This window comes from Metarhizium acridum (assembly GCF_019434415.1).
Source record: "Metarhizium acridum strain ARSEF 324 chromosome Unknown scaffold_29, whole genome shotgun sequence".
NCBI lineage: Eukaryota > Fungi > Ascomycota > Sordariomycetes > Hypocreales > Clavicipitaceae > Metarhizium > Metarhizium acridum.
This window is the reverse complement of record NW_027094017.1, coordinates 2,243,527-2,259,393: the sequence shown is the minus strand read 5'-3', so window position 1 is coordinate 2,259,393 and position 15,867 is coordinate 2,243,527. Positions and strand designations below refer to the sequence as shown.

At 51.3% G+C, this 15,867-nt stretch overlaps 5 protein-coding genes across 5 annotated transcripts; 3 read left to right on the top strand and 2 right to left on the bottom strand.

Moving 5' to 3' along the window:
* Positions 1 to 1,146: 1,146 nt before the first annotated feature.
* On the bottom strand, positions 1,147 to 2,504 carry RPL2 (60S ribosomal protein uL2). Its single transcript, XM_007811277.2, has 5 exons — positions 2,462 to 2,504; positions 2,312 to 2,401; positions 2,125 to 2,232; positions 1,547 to 2,028; positions 1,147 to 1,487 (listed from the first exon to the last, which is right to left on the bottom strand). The coding sequence occupies exons 2-5, from the start codon at positions 2,358 to 2,360 to the stop codon at positions 1,362 to 1,364; spliced, it is 765 nt and encodes a 254-aa protein (XP_007809468.1). The 5' UTR covers positions 2,361 to 2,401; positions 2,462 to 2,504; the 3' UTR covers positions 1,147 to 1,361.
* A 1,894-nt stretch (positions 2,505 to 4,398) lies between these two features.
* On the top strand, positions 4,399 to 7,752 carry J3458_004777 (uncharacterized protein). The gene is made up of 5 exons (XM_066118409.1): positions 4,399 to 4,687; positions 4,853 to 5,022; positions 5,090 to 5,219; positions 5,269 to 5,640; positions 5,748 to 7,752. Exons 1-5 carry the CDS (start codon positions 4,451 to 4,453, stop codon positions 6,651 to 6,653), a joined length of 1,815 nt encoding a protein of 604 aa, XP_065977013.1. The 5' UTR covers positions 4,399 to 4,450; the 3' UTR covers positions 6,654 to 7,752.
* On the bottom strand, positions 7,018 to 7,752 carry J3458_004776 (uncharacterized protein). Its single transcript, XM_007811275.2, has 2 exons — positions 7,294 to 7,752; positions 7,018 to 7,208 (listed from the first exon to the last, which is right to left on the bottom strand). The coding sequence occupies exons 1-2, from the start codon at positions 7,618 to 7,620 to the stop codon at positions 7,047 to 7,049; spliced, it is 489 nt and encodes a 162-aa protein (XP_007809466.2). The 5' UTR covers positions 7,621 to 7,752; the 3' UTR covers positions 7,018 to 7,046.
* Positions 7,753 to 8,594: 842 nt separating this feature from the next.
* ERF1 (translation termination factor eRF1) lies at positions 8,595 to 11,299 on the top strand. The gene is made up of 5 exons (XM_007811274.2): positions 8,595 to 8,827; positions 9,080 to 9,164; positions 9,235 to 9,284; positions 9,357 to 10,749; positions 10,816 to 11,299. Exons 1-4 carry the CDS (start codon positions 8,792 to 8,794, stop codon positions 10,491 to 10,493), a joined length of 1,308 nt encoding a protein of 435 aa, XP_007809465.1. The 5' UTR covers positions 8,595 to 8,791; the 3' UTR covers positions 10,494 to 10,749; positions 10,816 to 11,299.
* SIP3 (SNF1-interacting protein) lies at positions 11,295 to 15,812 on the top strand. Its single transcript, XM_007811273.2, has one exon. It carries the CDS (start codon positions 11,444 to 11,446, stop codon positions 15,545 to 15,547), a length of 4,104 nt encoding a protein of 1,367 aa, XP_007809464.2. The 5' UTR covers positions 11,295 to 11,443; the 3' UTR covers positions 15,548 to 15,812.
* Positions 15,813 to 15,867: the final 55 nt, after the last annotated feature.

Sequence of the window (15,867 nt, the reverse complement as noted above, 5' to 3'; positions counted from 1 at the left end):
GCGGTTATAGAAGCATGATGCAATATCTGGCAGAGGCCTGCTAACTCCCGAGCCATTGTGCATGCTTGCCAATATTTCGTAAGCTTGAGCTAGGAACTTTTGCCTCTCGCTCCAAATCGAGGCCTGCTGCGCTTTCCAGAGCATCGGCTCGAGTTTTGGCCGGCACTCAAGCTGTCGAAAGGCCAGACTAAACCATTTAGGATACGGCGCGTACTTTCTTCCGTCAGAAAGCATAGATTCATGACATCTCGGACAAGCCGTGACCTGACGAGGGTTGATCCGATCTCGCTACCTGCATGCGCCGCCCGCGGCATCAGATGCTCTCCCTCACCCAGACGCTGCCACCCTGAAGCGAGGAGATACAGCCACACGCTGTGAGGATACCAGGAAAGCTTATCCCTAAGCCGCGAGAGTTCTCCTAGGCCGTGGTGATATATCTCACCAGCGACTACCTCGCCCACGGAGTGAGAAGCGAGCGTCAGCCAGTCAATGGAGGTCAATTCTCTTGTGGCGTCAAGTCCAACATGTCTAAGGAGAAACTTGCTCAGTGTGATCGGTGTGACTTGATGCTTTATTGGACCCGTAAGCTCTGCATCTGATGCTCACACGCTGGGCTTCGAGGACCCGGGCGGTATCGAGACAGGAAGGCCAAGAAACGCATCGGGCAGCTTGTGGCTTAACATGTTTGCCAATTTTTGACACTGTAGCTCGTCTCCCTCCTTCACGAACACAAAGAAGTGCAATCCCCAGTCGTGGTCCATGGACATTTCGGTGTCAAAGCCGAGCACTTCACTTCCTGGACCAACGAGAGCAGCATTGTATTGCAGGCTTGGAAAGCCGGCTGTCAATAGCGGCCGCACAAGGTCATGGTAGAATCTGCGGTTCAACTCCAGTCCTGGTGTAAAGGGGGGCATGATTCGCCGTATTTCAACAGATTGAATAATGGCTGGTCCAAAACACAGTGGCCAGGTGAGAGGGCGCCTTGATCGCTACTTGATGTTTGACGGTTTTCTATACCACGTCTCGCACACATACCCTGGATGAGTCAGACCGATGTAGCATAACCGGTAGAAGGTGTGTAGTCGATAGTCGAGCTGCATCTCTCGTTTGCACTATTCACAGTTTGCAGATGGATGAATGAGGAAATGTTCTTTTTTGTTCCAAATACATCACGCCCAACCCGGATATTCACATCGTCCATTTTCGTCACTGGTGTAGCAGAGGGAACCAATATTTTGTGTACGCCAAATGCCATAGTACTTGCTTTCTGAGCTACCAGACTCCTGCTCGCAGCAGTACCATCGAAAGATGCAAGCAAGCCACTGTAACACCATCCCAATGAGACCAAGAAATCCAGCCCCTTACTCCTTCGTCTTCTGAGTACCACGCAACAGACCCGTCCTTCTGGCAGCGATAAGACCGGCCTTCTGACCCTGAGCGGCGTATCGGGAAATGGTAGACGCCTTACCAATGTGCTGGTGGTTACCCTATAAAAGTCGTCAGCATCAATCTCAGGCTGCACATCCCACTTGTCGGGAACACGTACACCACCGTGAGGATGGTCCACAGGGTTCATGGCAACACCACGAGTCTTGGGCCAGCTGTTGCGCTTGACGGCGAACTTGTGCTTAGCGCGAGAAGCCTTGAGGAGAGGCTTGTCGGTACGGCCACCGCCGGCAACAATGCCAATCATACCACGAGTGCTAGAGTGAACGACCTTCTTAGCACCAGAGGGCAGCTTGATACGGGTCTTGCCCTCGTCAGGGTTGTGGCCAATGATGGTGACATAGGCACCAGATGTGCGCCCCAGAGAGCCACGGTCTCCAATCTTCTCTTCGACGTTCGACACGACGGTACCCTCAGGCATCTCACCGAGGGGGAGGACGTTGCCGACGGTCAAAGCAGCCTTCTTTCCTGCGTAGATGAATTGGCCGGTGTACATGCCTTCGTTGGCAATGAAAGTCTCGGAAACCTGCTTGTACTTGTAAGGGTGGCGGAAAGTCACCTTGGCAAGCGGAGCACCACGACCTGAAAGAAGAAAATAACAACTCCATTATCAGCCTTCAATCCCCATATCCCAAACCAATATCCAAATAAATGTTTTGCCATAGAAGGAAAACTAACCAGGGTCGTGAATGATGTCCTTGACTACGCCACGGACGTAGCCATGACGCTCGGCGTAATCGAGGGTACGGAACTTGGCCGGGGCCTTGTTCAAGCGCGTGTTGGCCGCTATTTCCAAACGTTAGTATTTTTTGTCTCCAGGCGTTGTCGAAAATCGAGCTCGAGAAATTTCGCGGACGGCACTGACTGAAAATGGATCCACGACCCTTGCGCTGGTTGCGAATAACTCTACCCATGGCGGCTCGTGTGGACTCGATGCAATCGTTCGAGTAAACTGCTTGAGCAGATGCTGTCAGTAAATTGTCGAGCCGGGGGCGTGGTGTTGGGTTGAATTTACCTGGCTCCCGCCGCTTGGTGTTTTAGCAAAGAGGCGTTACATGCAACACTCGGCGACAATTTTTTGTGTGCGGGACCATTTCGAGCGATGGAGGAGCCCTGACCACGTGACCTCCAAGTGGACCGCGCAAGCGAGTTGTCGGTCCAATCACACGGAGTATCTCCGGTGAATTTCCAACTTCATGGTGAAGCTTGGCCCCAGGGTTTCGTTCCGGTGTGAGTTGTTAGTTATCGAGGTCAGCTAAAATGGCCATTGCCAAGCATACCCTATTAACAAACTACTAGTACTGGAAGTAAAGGCCTCTGTCGTGATTTTCTGATATTTGCACATAATGGGCTACTTTATACTACCCTAATTGCTCAAGCATATGTCTGTTGCGAAGTACGGAGTACAGTACTCCTTAGCATATTTCGTGTCATAGCACAGTGTTCTAAAGACACACTGTGAGATATACTGTGCATCGAGGAGCCAAATTCTGCCGTGCGGCACTTGACGCGAAATCGCCCCCGCGCCCCTACGTCGTCTCATCTGAATCTCAAGCCTTGCTCATCGCAGTTGCAGAGGAACATCGGTTCTCGTTTGTAAAGACGCGCAAGTCTCTCAAGATGGTCTATGTGATGCATGTGACACATTTGCTTCTTCTTTTTACACGTTTGTGTGCTATATTTCGTTGCTGCTAACTAAAACTCAGTTCATTATACTGTCTCGAATCGTTGTCACGTTTCGGTACTGAGATGGCAAGAACTCACGTTCACAAGGTGGGCTGGCAATTTGCCGAGGCTGTGGTACCGGCCGAAGAATTGGGGCTCCCGTATGTGACGATACTGTGGACAAAGGCTCACGGGTTGGCCAGGTCAGCTTGAGCTTGTCAAGTAGCGATCAAGATGGGTTATCGCCGGAAACGTGCCTCAAAAATGAGATCAAGCACCAACCTCACACTCTATCGAGCCTTGAAGTACTCGGCGGGCGGATAACGATTCATATCGCTGACCCGCCGTTGTGGCATTGTCAAGACCCTAAGTACAGGGGTGAGGGGACTGGAAAGGGACCCGATGCTTGGGAGACATGCGAAGCATGATCCCCATGAGTTCGAAAGACATTGCCATGGAAATCAGTGTGGGTGAGGATGCCGCTTGGTTCGAATGACCACTGTCTGTATAGGTTGGACAGCGTGAACAGTCGATCCCTGTTTGAGCAGTTGACGGTAACCAAGCAATTGGTTTATTAGTCGCACCCGAAAGATGAGAGTCTCTTTCCTGGGAGCTGTGAGCCAGTGCTTAGTTTTACGGGATTCACTGCGTCTGGGCCTCCGTTACGTCGCGATGGTGTCGTTAGTCCATCATTCTTTGGCGGCACTGGGAAAGCCCATTTCTTGTGCAACGACGAAGTCATTTTCGGAAATTGCATGTAGCTTCGATGTTGAATCTGGGCCTTTTGCGCCATATCTCTGGGCATTTCTCGGTTGGTGTTCGAATTCACTGCTACACCCGAGAACAAATGGACAGAGGACCTCCCCCATCATTTATATGTCATATAAAAGTCGGTAGGGATCCTATGAGGAATTGCTTGGTGGTGCACGGTTGATCACAGCCTAAAGATTGCACCTGTTGTTGTGCAGATGCTTACCATGGCATCATGCTGGAACATTACACCGAATGGTTTGTACGAAGGATCCAAGGGACCACACCAGTTGGCTCATTATGCTAAGGCGAGGCGAGGCGAGGCAAGGCAGGTAAGGGAGCGGTAATACCAGTTGTCTCATTGTCCCAAGTCTGGGGATTTTAGAAGGAGTTAGATTCGTTCGTAAGGCATGCATAGAACAAGACGTTTGATAGACTCTTTTGCTTATCCAATTGGGTTAACTCTGATTGCGGCTTGCGGCCGTGGGTTTTGCTAGTGCACGCTCAACAACGAGCAACCCAGACTTCCTGGCTTTCTTCACTTCTCCACACACCGCGACTCACTTCTTGTACCGCGGACAAACTCAACATGACTGCCGATGACGACTCCTCTGACCTTTCATCTTTGCCATCGCTATCGCCAGTGCCGTCGGATGTTGAGCTGGACGACAATAGCGATGACGCGACGACCAAATCCAAGTCGGGCATCCTGAAGTTCTTCCCGAAGCTATCAGAGCAGCCGCCCAAGGAGCCATCGCCTCCACCACGTAAACGGTCACCGTCACCGCCACATGAATATGTTCTTGCCGATAATCCTGATATTGCGGTAAGTAGAGAAGAAGGAGGAAAAAAATATCTCCTCTACCACGTTGAAGCCGTATCTGGTCGTTGTCAGTCGGGGACGCGAAAGTCGCGTAGATGGCTACCCATGACGCGAATCCTCGCGTGTTCAAATGTTCTGAATGTGATCAACCGGCTAACTCACTAGTAGTTCATCGTCATGTTCAGAAGCCGATTTAGCGACGCATTTCCTAAGTCCCTAGCTCATTTCGGGCCGCAGGAGCTAGAACGCGATGTCGTCGAGCCCATTCCCGGCGACCGAGTAGAACACCTTTTATGCGCAATCCTGGGCTTGCTCTTGAACCGAAAGCAAGACGTAAAGTAAGCCAAGCAATTGATAATTTCATGTTGGAAAGTTACTGATTGAAGTGCAATTTGTCCGCTATAGACTGGGGCATTATGGCAGAGCACTGGAAGATGCGATCACGTCGCACAAGAACCAGTGGCCTGCTTCCTGGGAAGACAAGAACCCGTTGTCAGGCGGTGCGACATTTAACTCTATGACACCCACTGAACGAGTATGTGTGTATAGTGTCCATGGCGGTTTAAGTTGCTAACCTGGCACAGCTAACGCTGTTGCGCACCCTCATCCTATGGGCAATGGCTTCCTCCGACACTGTTAAAGGTCTGATTAATTCAGCATACAAACAAAATCGTCAAGAAGACGATATGAATCAGCCGAGATCAGTACAACCTTGGGGATCTGATGGAGACAAGCGACGGTACTTCTTGGTCGAAGGACAGGACGACACGAATTTTCGGATATATCGCGAGAGCAATCCGGCAGGCACAAACAGGTCTTGGTTCAGTGTTGCTGGCTCCATTGAAGAACTGAAGGCTCTCGCCGAAAAACTTGAAACGAAAGATGGTGGTCCAAAGGCGAAAAGGTTGAGCCAAAAGATGCTGCAAGTCATTCCTCGGTTTGAGGCTGGTGAGGAGGTAAGAGCTATACCAAAACAACACCCCGACTACCGTCATTACTACCACACACGTTGAGTTGTAGCTATGGAAAAGTTTGGAATAGTCTAGGCTAACGGTCGTCATAGAAACGAAAGCGCCGTGAATATCGCCAAATGCGAAAGGAGCAGTTCAAACGGCCAGAACCAGGGTTCTCTATGTACGAAGGCCGTACACGAGGCAAGCGAATCAAGTACACATACTCGGATGACGAAGATGGTTTCTTTTCCGACTCTACCGGCGCCAGGCGATCAGCTCGCAATACTGGGGCCAATACCCCTGCGGAGACCGGGCCAGTAACGACGTCAAGTGGCAGACAAATTCGGGCACCACCACGGCTCAACATGGTGGCGGGCGATAGTGCTCCTGGAAGTATCCAAGGCGAAAATTCCGAACTGGAACATGACCATTCAATTGGTACGTCTGGACGAACCAGACGCCCTGCAGCAAATCAGGACACAAATAACTGGTCTGAGCGTAACTCTCAGGGCGATGGTACCGACGAGGAGAGCGAGGCTGAATTCGGAGATGATGAAGAGGACGCCCACGTGCCCGAAGAGTCTGAGGATGAGGATGACTTTGATGAAGCAGAAGCCATGGTCGAGGATGATCTTGATGATCAGCGCCAAACTTTGGTTGTGAAACTCTCCGTCACTACACCTAAGCTGAGAACAGTTCTATCTCCAATTGATGAAGGTCCCAACATGCTTCCCACCCCAGACACACAGGATTGGAAGGTCGATACCACTGTCCCGGAGACCAGAACCGTTGAGATGCAGGATGTGCCGGCACCAGAGGCACATACTATCCCATCCGAGCGGGTCAGGAAAGAGCCGACTCAAACAAGTTCAGGCGATGTGACGGAAAAGATAGATGCCATTCGAGCTCCGACCCTATCTGGCATTCCTTCCACGTCCTTAGCTTTTCGAGGGAGCCCTGAGAAGCCACATGCTCAACTGGCATCACCGTCTGGCGATTTCAACGATACTACTTAAGGGGAGTTTGATGGCGTTGGGATAACTGTTTTCAGGAGTTTGAGGGGTCAGGAAGCTATGTCTGTGATTAGAGCATACATGTACTATTTGATGAGTACGTGCTTTCCATTGGAGAGATGAGTGGGACGGAGAGAGGATCTGGCCATATGTGCGGCCAGTTGAATGGTCTCAGTATGCGCATGAGCCGTGGGCGTTAACCGTCATGACGAGCTGAGGACAATACACGACCAGGAGATAGTTCTGGGCTTTATATTTTTTTCCCATGCGTCCAACATAATGACGCGAGGCTTGCCTGTAGCAGAGGTTGCCTAACCTTCCAGGGCTAATGATACGAGGATACATAAAAGAACTTTCGTCAGTCAACATAATTCATTTGAATTAATTGCGTCAAGGCTATAACTTTCGCTTTGGTATCGTCCAGTTGTTAACGTCATACCACCATCTCCGCACCCTTGAGCCAGCTGTGTTGCCATGTGATTTGGCAGTCCTATTCCAATGTTGCCAGCCACACAGCAGCAGGTTATAAATAAGACCTTGGGCCAAGGGCATCATAACCTACACAGCGCATTACATTGTCAACTCACTCCCTGCAAGAAACCACGTCGCCTAAGAAACAACAATTCCTGAAGTGCCAACTTACCTGATCTCTTGCCGTGATAAGCAAGACCTTCCACCAGGTATCGGCATTGGCGATGCTCCTTAAGTAACTCTGCTCGAATCGCAAGTCCGGTAATGGAGGGAGACTATGTGACTTGCGGGTTGGGTGCAGAACACTGTAGGGTATGTCTTCCTCGTCGTCTTCGATATCGTTCAGAAGATCGTCATCGCTGAGACGGGGGCTGTGGAGGGTGACTGGTTCTCGTTGATCTGCAGCTGTAGAGGGTGCGATGTCGAAGTTGATGTCGGGATGGAATCTGATATGGCCAGCTTGAATGGTCTCGGCGACCTCTGCTGGGAGGGAGTCCATGTCGAGAGCGGACGGGAGTTGCTGTCTGGACTGAACAGCACTACAGATGGCCTCTCGTAGAAGAACGGCCCGCTGGATGAGATGGACTCTATTGGTGAGTCAGTGACGGAGCAGCATGTGCCAAAGGTCAAGTTGGACGTGCAGCGTACTAGGAACAGTTACGGCACTGGGGAGGTCCAATGCGGCGTTGCGCGTCGGTAATGCCGGGCGGTGTGTCTGGGTTCAGTGGAGGAGGATCGTTATGTGGGTCTGAGGGCCGAGGCGCGGGAAATCCAAGTGATATCTAGAGTAGGTACGGAGTACGGAGTACTCCGTACGGTAGTTGGTCAATCACTACGACCTACGAACTCGAGGCATGTTAAAGAATGCACGGGGCCTGTGTTTGACTCTCAATGAAAATCCGAGTCATCTCTATCCCGAAGCGAGAATAATCTCTAATGGAGATGAAGGAGCTGCTCTCGGTATGCGAAACCATTGGCTCTGCACACGACTTGAATCTTCATTGTATACACCGTAGTATAAGCCGGCTGGGGCAATCTGGGAGCATCCCCAAGGAGTTGTATGTAGGTGGTAGGTAGCTACTTGGGAGCTAGCAGGTCATAGAGTAATGAATTATGCACACAAGACTTGAGGTCCAGGGCGATAAGCGGACTTGGCCTGCGAACCGGGCGCTGGACACCAGGATTGAATTGACCATACCAGACACTTTGCGATTCGTACTGGGTACTCCTTGTCCAGTGGTCCACAAAGCACTCGAACATTGAAACGTCACTGGTCAAGTTGTGTGGTCCAGGTCCGGGGTTTTAGGTACTCCCAGCCCTGTTTGTAACTACCTAAAGTACCTAGGTAGGTAGTTGCTGGCCCGACGCGGACGCTGTGAGCCCACCAGGCGTCCACCCAAGCGTCAACGTTAGTTGGGTTACTCACTCCGTACCTATACCAGTACAGTCTGGTCAACTCAACCGCACTTGGTAAAAATCTCTTAGCCTTTTAAAACTCGAAACCTGGCTCCAGCATCCCTCTTCTCCAGTTTCATCGCGTGCAGCACAGCGCCCATCTCCCTCCGAATTCCCTGCTGTTTCCTGTTCATCGTCCAAGGGAAAGTGTTTTCCTGTCCCGCGGGACCAATCCAAATATTTTGTCCGCAACGTCTTGAACAACCGCTATTACAATGTCCGACGCGCAAGCGAGCGAGGCCGAGAGGAACGTGAGTCTCGTCACCCAGAGGGAGTAAAAAAATTGTGCTCTACGCTCTGTGGCCGGTGTCAGCGACGGCCAGCCCCTCCTCTTTTTGGCTCCCGTTGGCTCTGCCGCTCTGCCCCTCTCTTCTGTCTGCCTATATGCCCAGTCGGTGCTGCCCCGCGATGGCAGAGCACCAAACGTGACCAAGGGCCACCTGAAGCCAAAGAAATAACAAAACTTGGTGCAGAGTATCGAAGCTGACAATCGCTGCCGATAGATTGAGATCTGGAAGATCAAGAAGCTCATCAAGAGTCTTGAGGCTGCCAGAGGAAATGGAACCTCCATGATCTCCCTCATCATTCGTATGTCCCCCTCTACAGTGTCAACAGCCGCCCCACCACATTCCCATACTGATGTAGCTTGAAACTTCAGCTCCAAAGGATCAGGTCTCGCGTGCAGCCAAGATGTTGGCTGAAGAATACGTAAGTCGAAACACCCGCTGTAAAGAATGGCCCTCATATTATAGCCCTGTGTTAACTTGGACATCGCTCTAGGGTACTGCATCCAACATCAAGTCGCGCGTTAACCGACAGTCCGTCTTGTCCGCTATTACCTCGACCCAAAACCGTCTGAAGCTGTACAACAAAGTTCCCCCCAATGGTCTGGTCATCTACTGTGGCGAAATCTTGACCCAGGAAGGAAAGGAGCGAAAGGTCAACATTGACTTCGAGCCCTTCAAGCCCATCAACACCTCGCTGTATCTTTGCGATAACAAATTCCACACCGAAGCCCTGGCTGAGCTGCTCGAGTCTGACCAGAAGTTTGGTTTCATCATCATGGATGGTAATGGTGCTCTTTTTGGTACTCTTAGTGGAAATACCCGCGACATCGTTCACAAGTTCTCCGTCGATTTGCCCAAGAAGCACGGACGTGGTGGTCAGTCTGCCCTGCGTTTTGCCCGTCTTCGTGAAGAAAAGCGTCACAATTACGTCCGCAAAGTCGCTGAACTCGCCGTGCAAAACTTCATCACCAACGACAAGGTCAATGTCGCTGGTATTGTTCTTGCTGGTTCTGCCGACTTCAAGAATGACCTGAATGCCTCCGATATGTTCGACAACCGTCTTCAGACCAAGGTCATCAAGGTCGTTGATGTGTCATACGGTGGTGAAAACGGATTCAACCAGGCCATTGAACTTTCTTCCGAGACTCTTGGAAATGTCAAGTTTATCCAGGAGAAGAGGCTCATTGGCAAGTACTTTGAGGAAATCAGCCAGGATACTGGCAAGGTGTGCTACGGCATCGACGATACCCTGAAGGCTTTGGAGCTTGGTGCCGTCGAGACTCTCATCATTTTCGAGAACCTTGAGATTACTCGCTGGGTTCTGAAAGACAGCAATGGCGAAGAGGTGATCCTGCACCTGTCAAAACAGCAGGAACAGGCCAATCGCGACAAGTTTCTGGATTCCGCTACTGGTCAGGAAAAGGAAATTATCGCCCAGGAGTCCTTCCTTGAGTGGATTGCTGAACACTACAAAGAATTTGGTGCTAACCTGGAATTTGTGTCGGACCGTTCAACTGAGGGTAACCAATTCGTCAAGGGCTTTGGCGGCATTGGCGGCATTCTCCGCTACAAGGTCAACTTTGAACAGTTGGCTGATCTCAGCGACGATGACGAATATTACGACGACTGACCTGCGGATCCCCTCGTGGCGAGCGAGGGACCTGCTCAAGTTGAACCGTCTGCACAAAACGAGGATGATGTACGCCACGACAACGACGACGCCGCGCCGAAACCGACCAATGCCGCGCCGCTGTCATTTGCTCAGAAGCGCTTGATGCAAAATGCCGAAACTGGCACTTCAATGCAAGGCCACAAGGCGTCGCGACCAAGTCCACTTCGTTCAATGATGACGGCTACTTGAGCTGATTGATTCGGCAGAAATCGAGGTAAGATACTGCTGTCCCTAGGGTTTTGCTTTCTTGGTCACTCCAGTCTCACACGAAATATTGCAGGTGCTATCTGGAATATCCGAGGCAAGGTTGATTGGGTGGCGCGTCGAAGAGGAGAGAGCCTGCAATGAAAAGTTCGAAATTGTTGAACTCGTGAACTGCTTCTCCTAATATGTCAGAAACGGCTGGCGGATCTTTTACCTTTTGGACTATGCATGTGCCTAGCTTTATTACTTGTCTCGAAATTGCATTCAGCAACCTGGCGAATAGCTGCCGATAGATTAGATAGCCTTCATGATCACAGTCGCTCTTTTTTTTTTTTTTTCCTTGTACGAAATCAATCGTAGTTCGGTCCGTTGCCATTTGCAGCTGGTTGTTGATTGGTGTACGCACGTAAGGCTATCTGCGCCGCGTGGGGCGCGGCTTTTAGGTGCACGTCCCCTTGAGTTCAGTGGGTCGGCGTCGCCACAGCTCGTCCTACCAGACACTAATTACCAACCTAGTAACTAGCAGTTAGTGGTTGCAACTACTCCGTACTATGGGTACCTATCAAGCTGCATCTCCTTTGTCTCTCGTCATTCTTTCTTCTCAACAACGATCCTGCATAGTTATATTCTACGGGTGCGACGGTGCTCCGGAGCACAGGTAGCAGTGCTACTGGAGAAGCTCACGCCGCATTCACCTTTTCATCATGCCTCTAGCTGCACCGGTCGTGACGACTGGCCCGCCCCGGCCGACTGATCGTGGTGTGCCAGTTGGACTTAATGAAGCTGCTCTCGACTCACCGACGTTCCGCGCAACCGCCAGTCACTTTACCGAGCAAATCGAGGCTGTTGAGAAATGGCTCAACGGCTACGTGAACTCAACATCCAAGTTCGCCCACGAGATCCAGGGGCTCGAAGATACCATCAACACGTATTTGACCAAGACGATGCCGTCGGCCGCCGACGGAATCATTGAAAATGATTACGCTTTTCTGGCCTTGAAACGCGTTGCCGATGGCCAAAGAGAGTGTTGGCAGCAGCTATTAAGCAGCGTTAAGAGAATGGACACTGCCGTTATAGATCCCATTCGGAACTTTCTCAGTGGCGACATGCGAAATTTCAAGGAGATACGGAGGATATTAGAGCAATCGCAAAGGGCTTACGATTCAACTCTCGCGAGATATGTAGGGCAGTCAAAGACAAAGGAACCATCGGCTCTTCGCGAAGATGCCTTTTCCGTATACGAGAATCGAAAAGCGTATATCCAGGCATCGCTAGACTATTGCCAGCTTGCTCCTCAGCTCCGACTGGCTACGGATAAACTTTTGGTAAAGGTGTGCAATGAGATATGGAAAGACCTGACGCGATCGAGAGACGCCGTAGTGAATGCTACCAGATGGACCCGGGAAATGGATCGTGTATGTGGATGGGCCAAGGAGATGGAGGCTTCAGAGGGCGTCTTTCGAACGGAGCTACAAGCTGTGAGAAGGGAGTTAGGAGAGACGACTCTTGAGGGCTTCAAACCTTCTAGAGAGCTCGAAGATTACAGCGCATCCACGGTGCCGTTTTTGGGCTCCCGAGGGCCGCTCAATTTACGACCTAAGGATGGCACTGCGGTCATATCAGAGAAACAGGGCTGGTTGTTTTTGAGGACAATGTCAGGCAAACCGGTTCGGTACAACTGGACTCGGAGGTGGTACTACTGCCGTGATGGCGTCTTTGGATGGTTAGTGCCTGGGCCCCAAGGAGTACTCCAAGGTGACGAAATTGGCGTTTTGCTTTGCAATGCCAAGCCTGCAGTCGGCGAAGAGCGTCGCTTCTGTTTTGAAGTCAAAACAAAGAACCAGACCATGATGGTACAAGCTGAGAACCAAAGGGAACTTATGGAATGGCTTGAAGTTTTTGAGGCCACCAAGAAGAAGGCGTTCGAAACAACTATGGGCAATAATGATAACTCTGTTGCTGGTGGCACTGACCCGGCCTTCTCGATACACCCACCCAGCGCTCCGGAGTTTTCAGCCAAGGCCTTTGATAACCCGACCGGCGCCGTTGATGACGCTGGTCCCGGATTTGATCGAAGCGCAACTCTTTACATACCCGGGCAGGACGCACATGTTGGAGCTCGTCACAGTGTTGACGTTAACAATGCAAGCTTGGGTCGGCGCTCCTTTAGTGCACTAGGAAGAGATTTGGCCCGAGAAGATGACGAAAGCAGGCGAGACCATGCTGCAAGAATCATTCAGAAACTGGACCTTCATAGAAAATCGACATTCGGAGCTGGGGTAGAGCCCGTGCCACTGAGCCCAGGTATGCCAAACAACGGTGTTGCGAGTCTCATATCTGCCAGCCATAACCTGCTGCCCGCTCATTCGGGGACGCAGGCATCTGCGAGTACCCCTAAGCAGCCTTCGGGATTTCTGCCATCGCTGGATACCCCCCCGGGATCTCTTGCTCCCTTGACTTTGGCCAAACCACCGGCTACAACAAGCCTTAGTCGTGCGGCTGTGCTCTTGACGGCCGAGAAACGTTCTGTGTCCAACAGCAGGAAGTTGCCAACGTCAGTCGTTGCAAATTACTGGGGCAGCAATGTCTGGGCCACGATTAATACGCCGGAGCAGCCAGTTTTGCCAAGACGCGACGATGATGATCCAATTGGTGTGGTTTTGGCGCAAAACTCACAGACCAGTCTCCCTGGCGCTGGTAGCCAAGGCCATACTAGCCGTCCACTTCCACGCAATTACCCGACGGAGCTGAGGGCTCAAAATGCCCAGTTTCGCCTGCTCTTCCCGAATGCGCCGCTAGGAGAGAATCCTGTCTTGGTCTTTCGTGCGGCGTGGTCGAGTTCCAAAGAACGAGACTCCCCAAGTGACACTCTTGCTGGAGACGGTAGAATTTATGTCACACCTGATAACATGTACTTTTACAGCCAACAGATGGGCCTAGTCACAGCGTACAGCATTAGCCTTGACATAATTACGGAGGTGACAAGTGCTGCTGGGAGGGACTGTGACTTTATCTTCATACATCTTGGCCAAGACACAAACGACACGGGCTATAGCTGCATTACTGTCAAGGTGTTCTTGGACGACCTCCACCTGCTTCATACTCGTCTGAACCTCCTGGTGGATAACTTGCAAGCCGAGGAGCCCATGGATACACAAGACATTATTTCAGCGTTAATCAACGTTGAGAAGGAAGAATTTGAGCGGCCTAGCCCTGGCGCTGAAAGCTGGGAAGGCGCGTCGCCGATCTCACCCATTGATGATGGTACATCTTCAGGCTTGCCATTAGCAAGAAGCCAGCGTGAATACGGGTCCCATCTTCACCCGTCCAGGTCGCCGCTGCGACTCCCAGGAAAGCTACATCTCCCGTCACGACCCGTCGTCTATGAGCCCGAGAGCATGACACAAATGGCTGCCGAACGGCACTTCGAAATTAGTGCCAAAGCATGCTTCCATGTGCTTTTTGGCGATAAGAGTTTCGTCTTCCCCAAGCTCTACTTCGAACACCGAGCCCAGCAGATTGCGCAGGGACCTTGGGCGCTTGTTGACCAGGGACAAATGCGGCGAGAATTTCGCTTCAAGGTGGACTGTGTTGATATGCTTGGTCGGAAGAAATCGGAGAATGTTATCGACTACCAGAGTATTGACGTATACAGTGACCATGTCACGTACGGTGTGACCCATGTCAAAACAGCATGGCATTTGCCTCATTCGGGTAGCTTCAAGCTGGTGACGAAAATTGTCATTACACATGTGGCAAAATCTAAATGCAAGCTCGCCGCGTACGTCAAGATTGACTGGTCCAAAACGCCAGCACTCTCGAAGAATTTGGTTGAGCGGCAGGCTCTGCGTGACGCTGTCAATGATGCGGAAGAGATGGCAGAGTTGGCGACAGATCAAGTTCGTAAGCTGGGACCTCGAAGCCGAACGAATAGAGCCATCCAGGTATACGGCCATGTTGGCCAGCAGACGCAGGTTGTTGTGTTTTCGCCAGCGGCTGCGGAGTCGAGCAAGAAGCAAGCGATCAAGCCGCGTACACTAACGGCTATGCTATTCGAGACCGTCAGGTCGTTCGGAGAGAGTGCAGTCTCCTCACTCATCATGTGGGCGTTTGCCGGATTGAAGACACTCTTTGGCATCATTACGGCGCAACGGGTCATTGTTATCCTTTTGGGCTTGAGTGCCCTGATGAACCTATTGTTGACTTCGGCAGAGTCTTCAACCTGGTGGAAAGAGCGCAGCGCGGCAAGATTTATGCGACGAATCGGTGTAGCACCCAACCCAATGATGAGCAAAGCAATTTACTTTGCGGATCTGGACGAAGCCACGGGTGCTCACGGGCAGGCATTGAAATTTCCCAAGAACAGTACATGTTTCAGCACGTACAAGAGCATCTTGGACACAACGGAGATTGACATTCCGTGGGATGAAGCCGGCGCCACGCTCTCATCGCCGTCGAGTCGAGCCACTGCACGTAGGCTGCGACGAACGAGACAGCGCTTAGGATCATACCGACACGACTTGATGGTGGCGATGCGCGTAGTCAACAGCATAGAGAGGGAGATGTTGCAGTCTGAATGGGAGAATTGGTTAATCAATGAGAAATCGCTATGCGATGACCTCGACCTGGTGCTGGTGGAAGACGGCAAGGACGAATCAGCCAAGGGCAGCTCACCGAATCAAAAGATTATGGGGCTATTGACGGGAAGTCGGAAGAAGGCATTGCAGGAATGGAGAGATGATTATTGTGGCAGCTGTCGACGGGATTTCGAATCTGTCATCAAGGAGAGAATAGTTTCAGGGGTGTAACTGTGGATTGGCTCGTCTTTATTTAGTATTCCTTTTTGCTCCCCCCCCACAACCCGCTGGACAGGAGGTAGCAATGATTGTAGCATATCATCATAATAAGGTGTTACCATACACCATACCAGTGCTATGCCATGTATTGGCCCCCAACGAAGTCTAGTTTGATGTTGATTTCCCTTCTCCAGTACATTTTGAGCCCAAGACGGCGAGCGTAGCCTTAGCTCACATGTGGCGGCACATGGCTCTTTTTGCAGGCGCAAAGGTTGATGATGGGGGCCGGATGTGCCGAAGCTATCTGGTCGGGTGGAAGAAGTGGTGGCTCC

What these genes read in the sequence shown, in the direction of transcription:
- J3458_004777 (XM_066118409.1), top strand. Translation starts at nt 4,451, where the DNA reads ATGACTGCCGATGACGACTCCTCTGACCTTTCATCTTTGCCATCGCTA. An exon ending in CTATGACACCCACTGAACGA is followed by an intron (nt 5,220 to 5,268) that starts GTATGTGTGTAT and finishes AACCTGGCACAG; the next exon opens with CTAACGCTGTTGCGCACCCT. An exon ending in GGTTTGAGGCTGGTGAGGAG is followed by an intron (nt 5,641 to 5,747) that starts GTAAGAGCTATA and finishes CGGTCGTCATAG; the next exon opens with AAACGAAAGCGCCGTGAATA.
- ERF1 (XM_007811274.2), top strand. Translation starts at nt 8,792, where the DNA reads ATGTCCGACGCGCAAGCGAGCGAGGCCGAGAGGAAC. An exon ending in CATGATCTCCCTCATCATTC is followed by an intron (nt 9,165 to 9,234) that starts GTATGTCCCCCT and finishes TTGAAACTTCAG; the next exon opens with CTCCAAAGGATCAGGTCTCG. An exon ending in AGATGTTGGCTGAAGAATAC is followed by an intron (nt 9,285 to 9,356) that starts GTAAGTCGAAAC and finishes ACATCGCTCTAG; the next exon opens with GGTACTGCATCCAACATCAA.
- SIP3 (XM_007811273.2), top strand. Translation starts at nt 11,444, where the DNA reads ATGCCTCTAGCTGCACCGGTCGTGACGACTGGCCCGCCCCGGCCGACT.
- RPL2 (XM_007811277.2), bottom strand. Translation starts at nt 2,360, where the DNA reads ATGGGTAGAGTTATTCGCAACCAGCGCAAGGGTCGTGGATCCATTTTC. An exon ending in GGGTCGTGGATCCATTTTCA is followed by an intron (nt 2,233 to 2,311) that starts GTCAGTGCCGTC and finishes GTTTGGAAATAG; the next exon opens with CGGCCAACACGCGCTTGAAC. An exon ending in GGACATCATTCACGACCCTG is followed by an intron (nt 2,029 to 2,124) that starts GTTAGTTTTCCT and finishes TTCTTCTTTCAG; the next exon opens with GTCGTGGTGCTCCGCTTGCC.
- J3458_004776 (XM_007811275.2), bottom strand. Translation starts at nt 7,620, where the DNA reads ATGGACTCCCTCCCAGCAGAGGTCGCCGAGACCATTCAAGCTGGCCAT. An exon ending in TTATCACGGCAAGAGATCAG is followed by an intron (nt 7,209 to 7,293) that starts GTAAGTTGGCAC and finishes TGCGCTGTGTAG; the next exon opens with GTTATGATGCCCTTGGCCCA.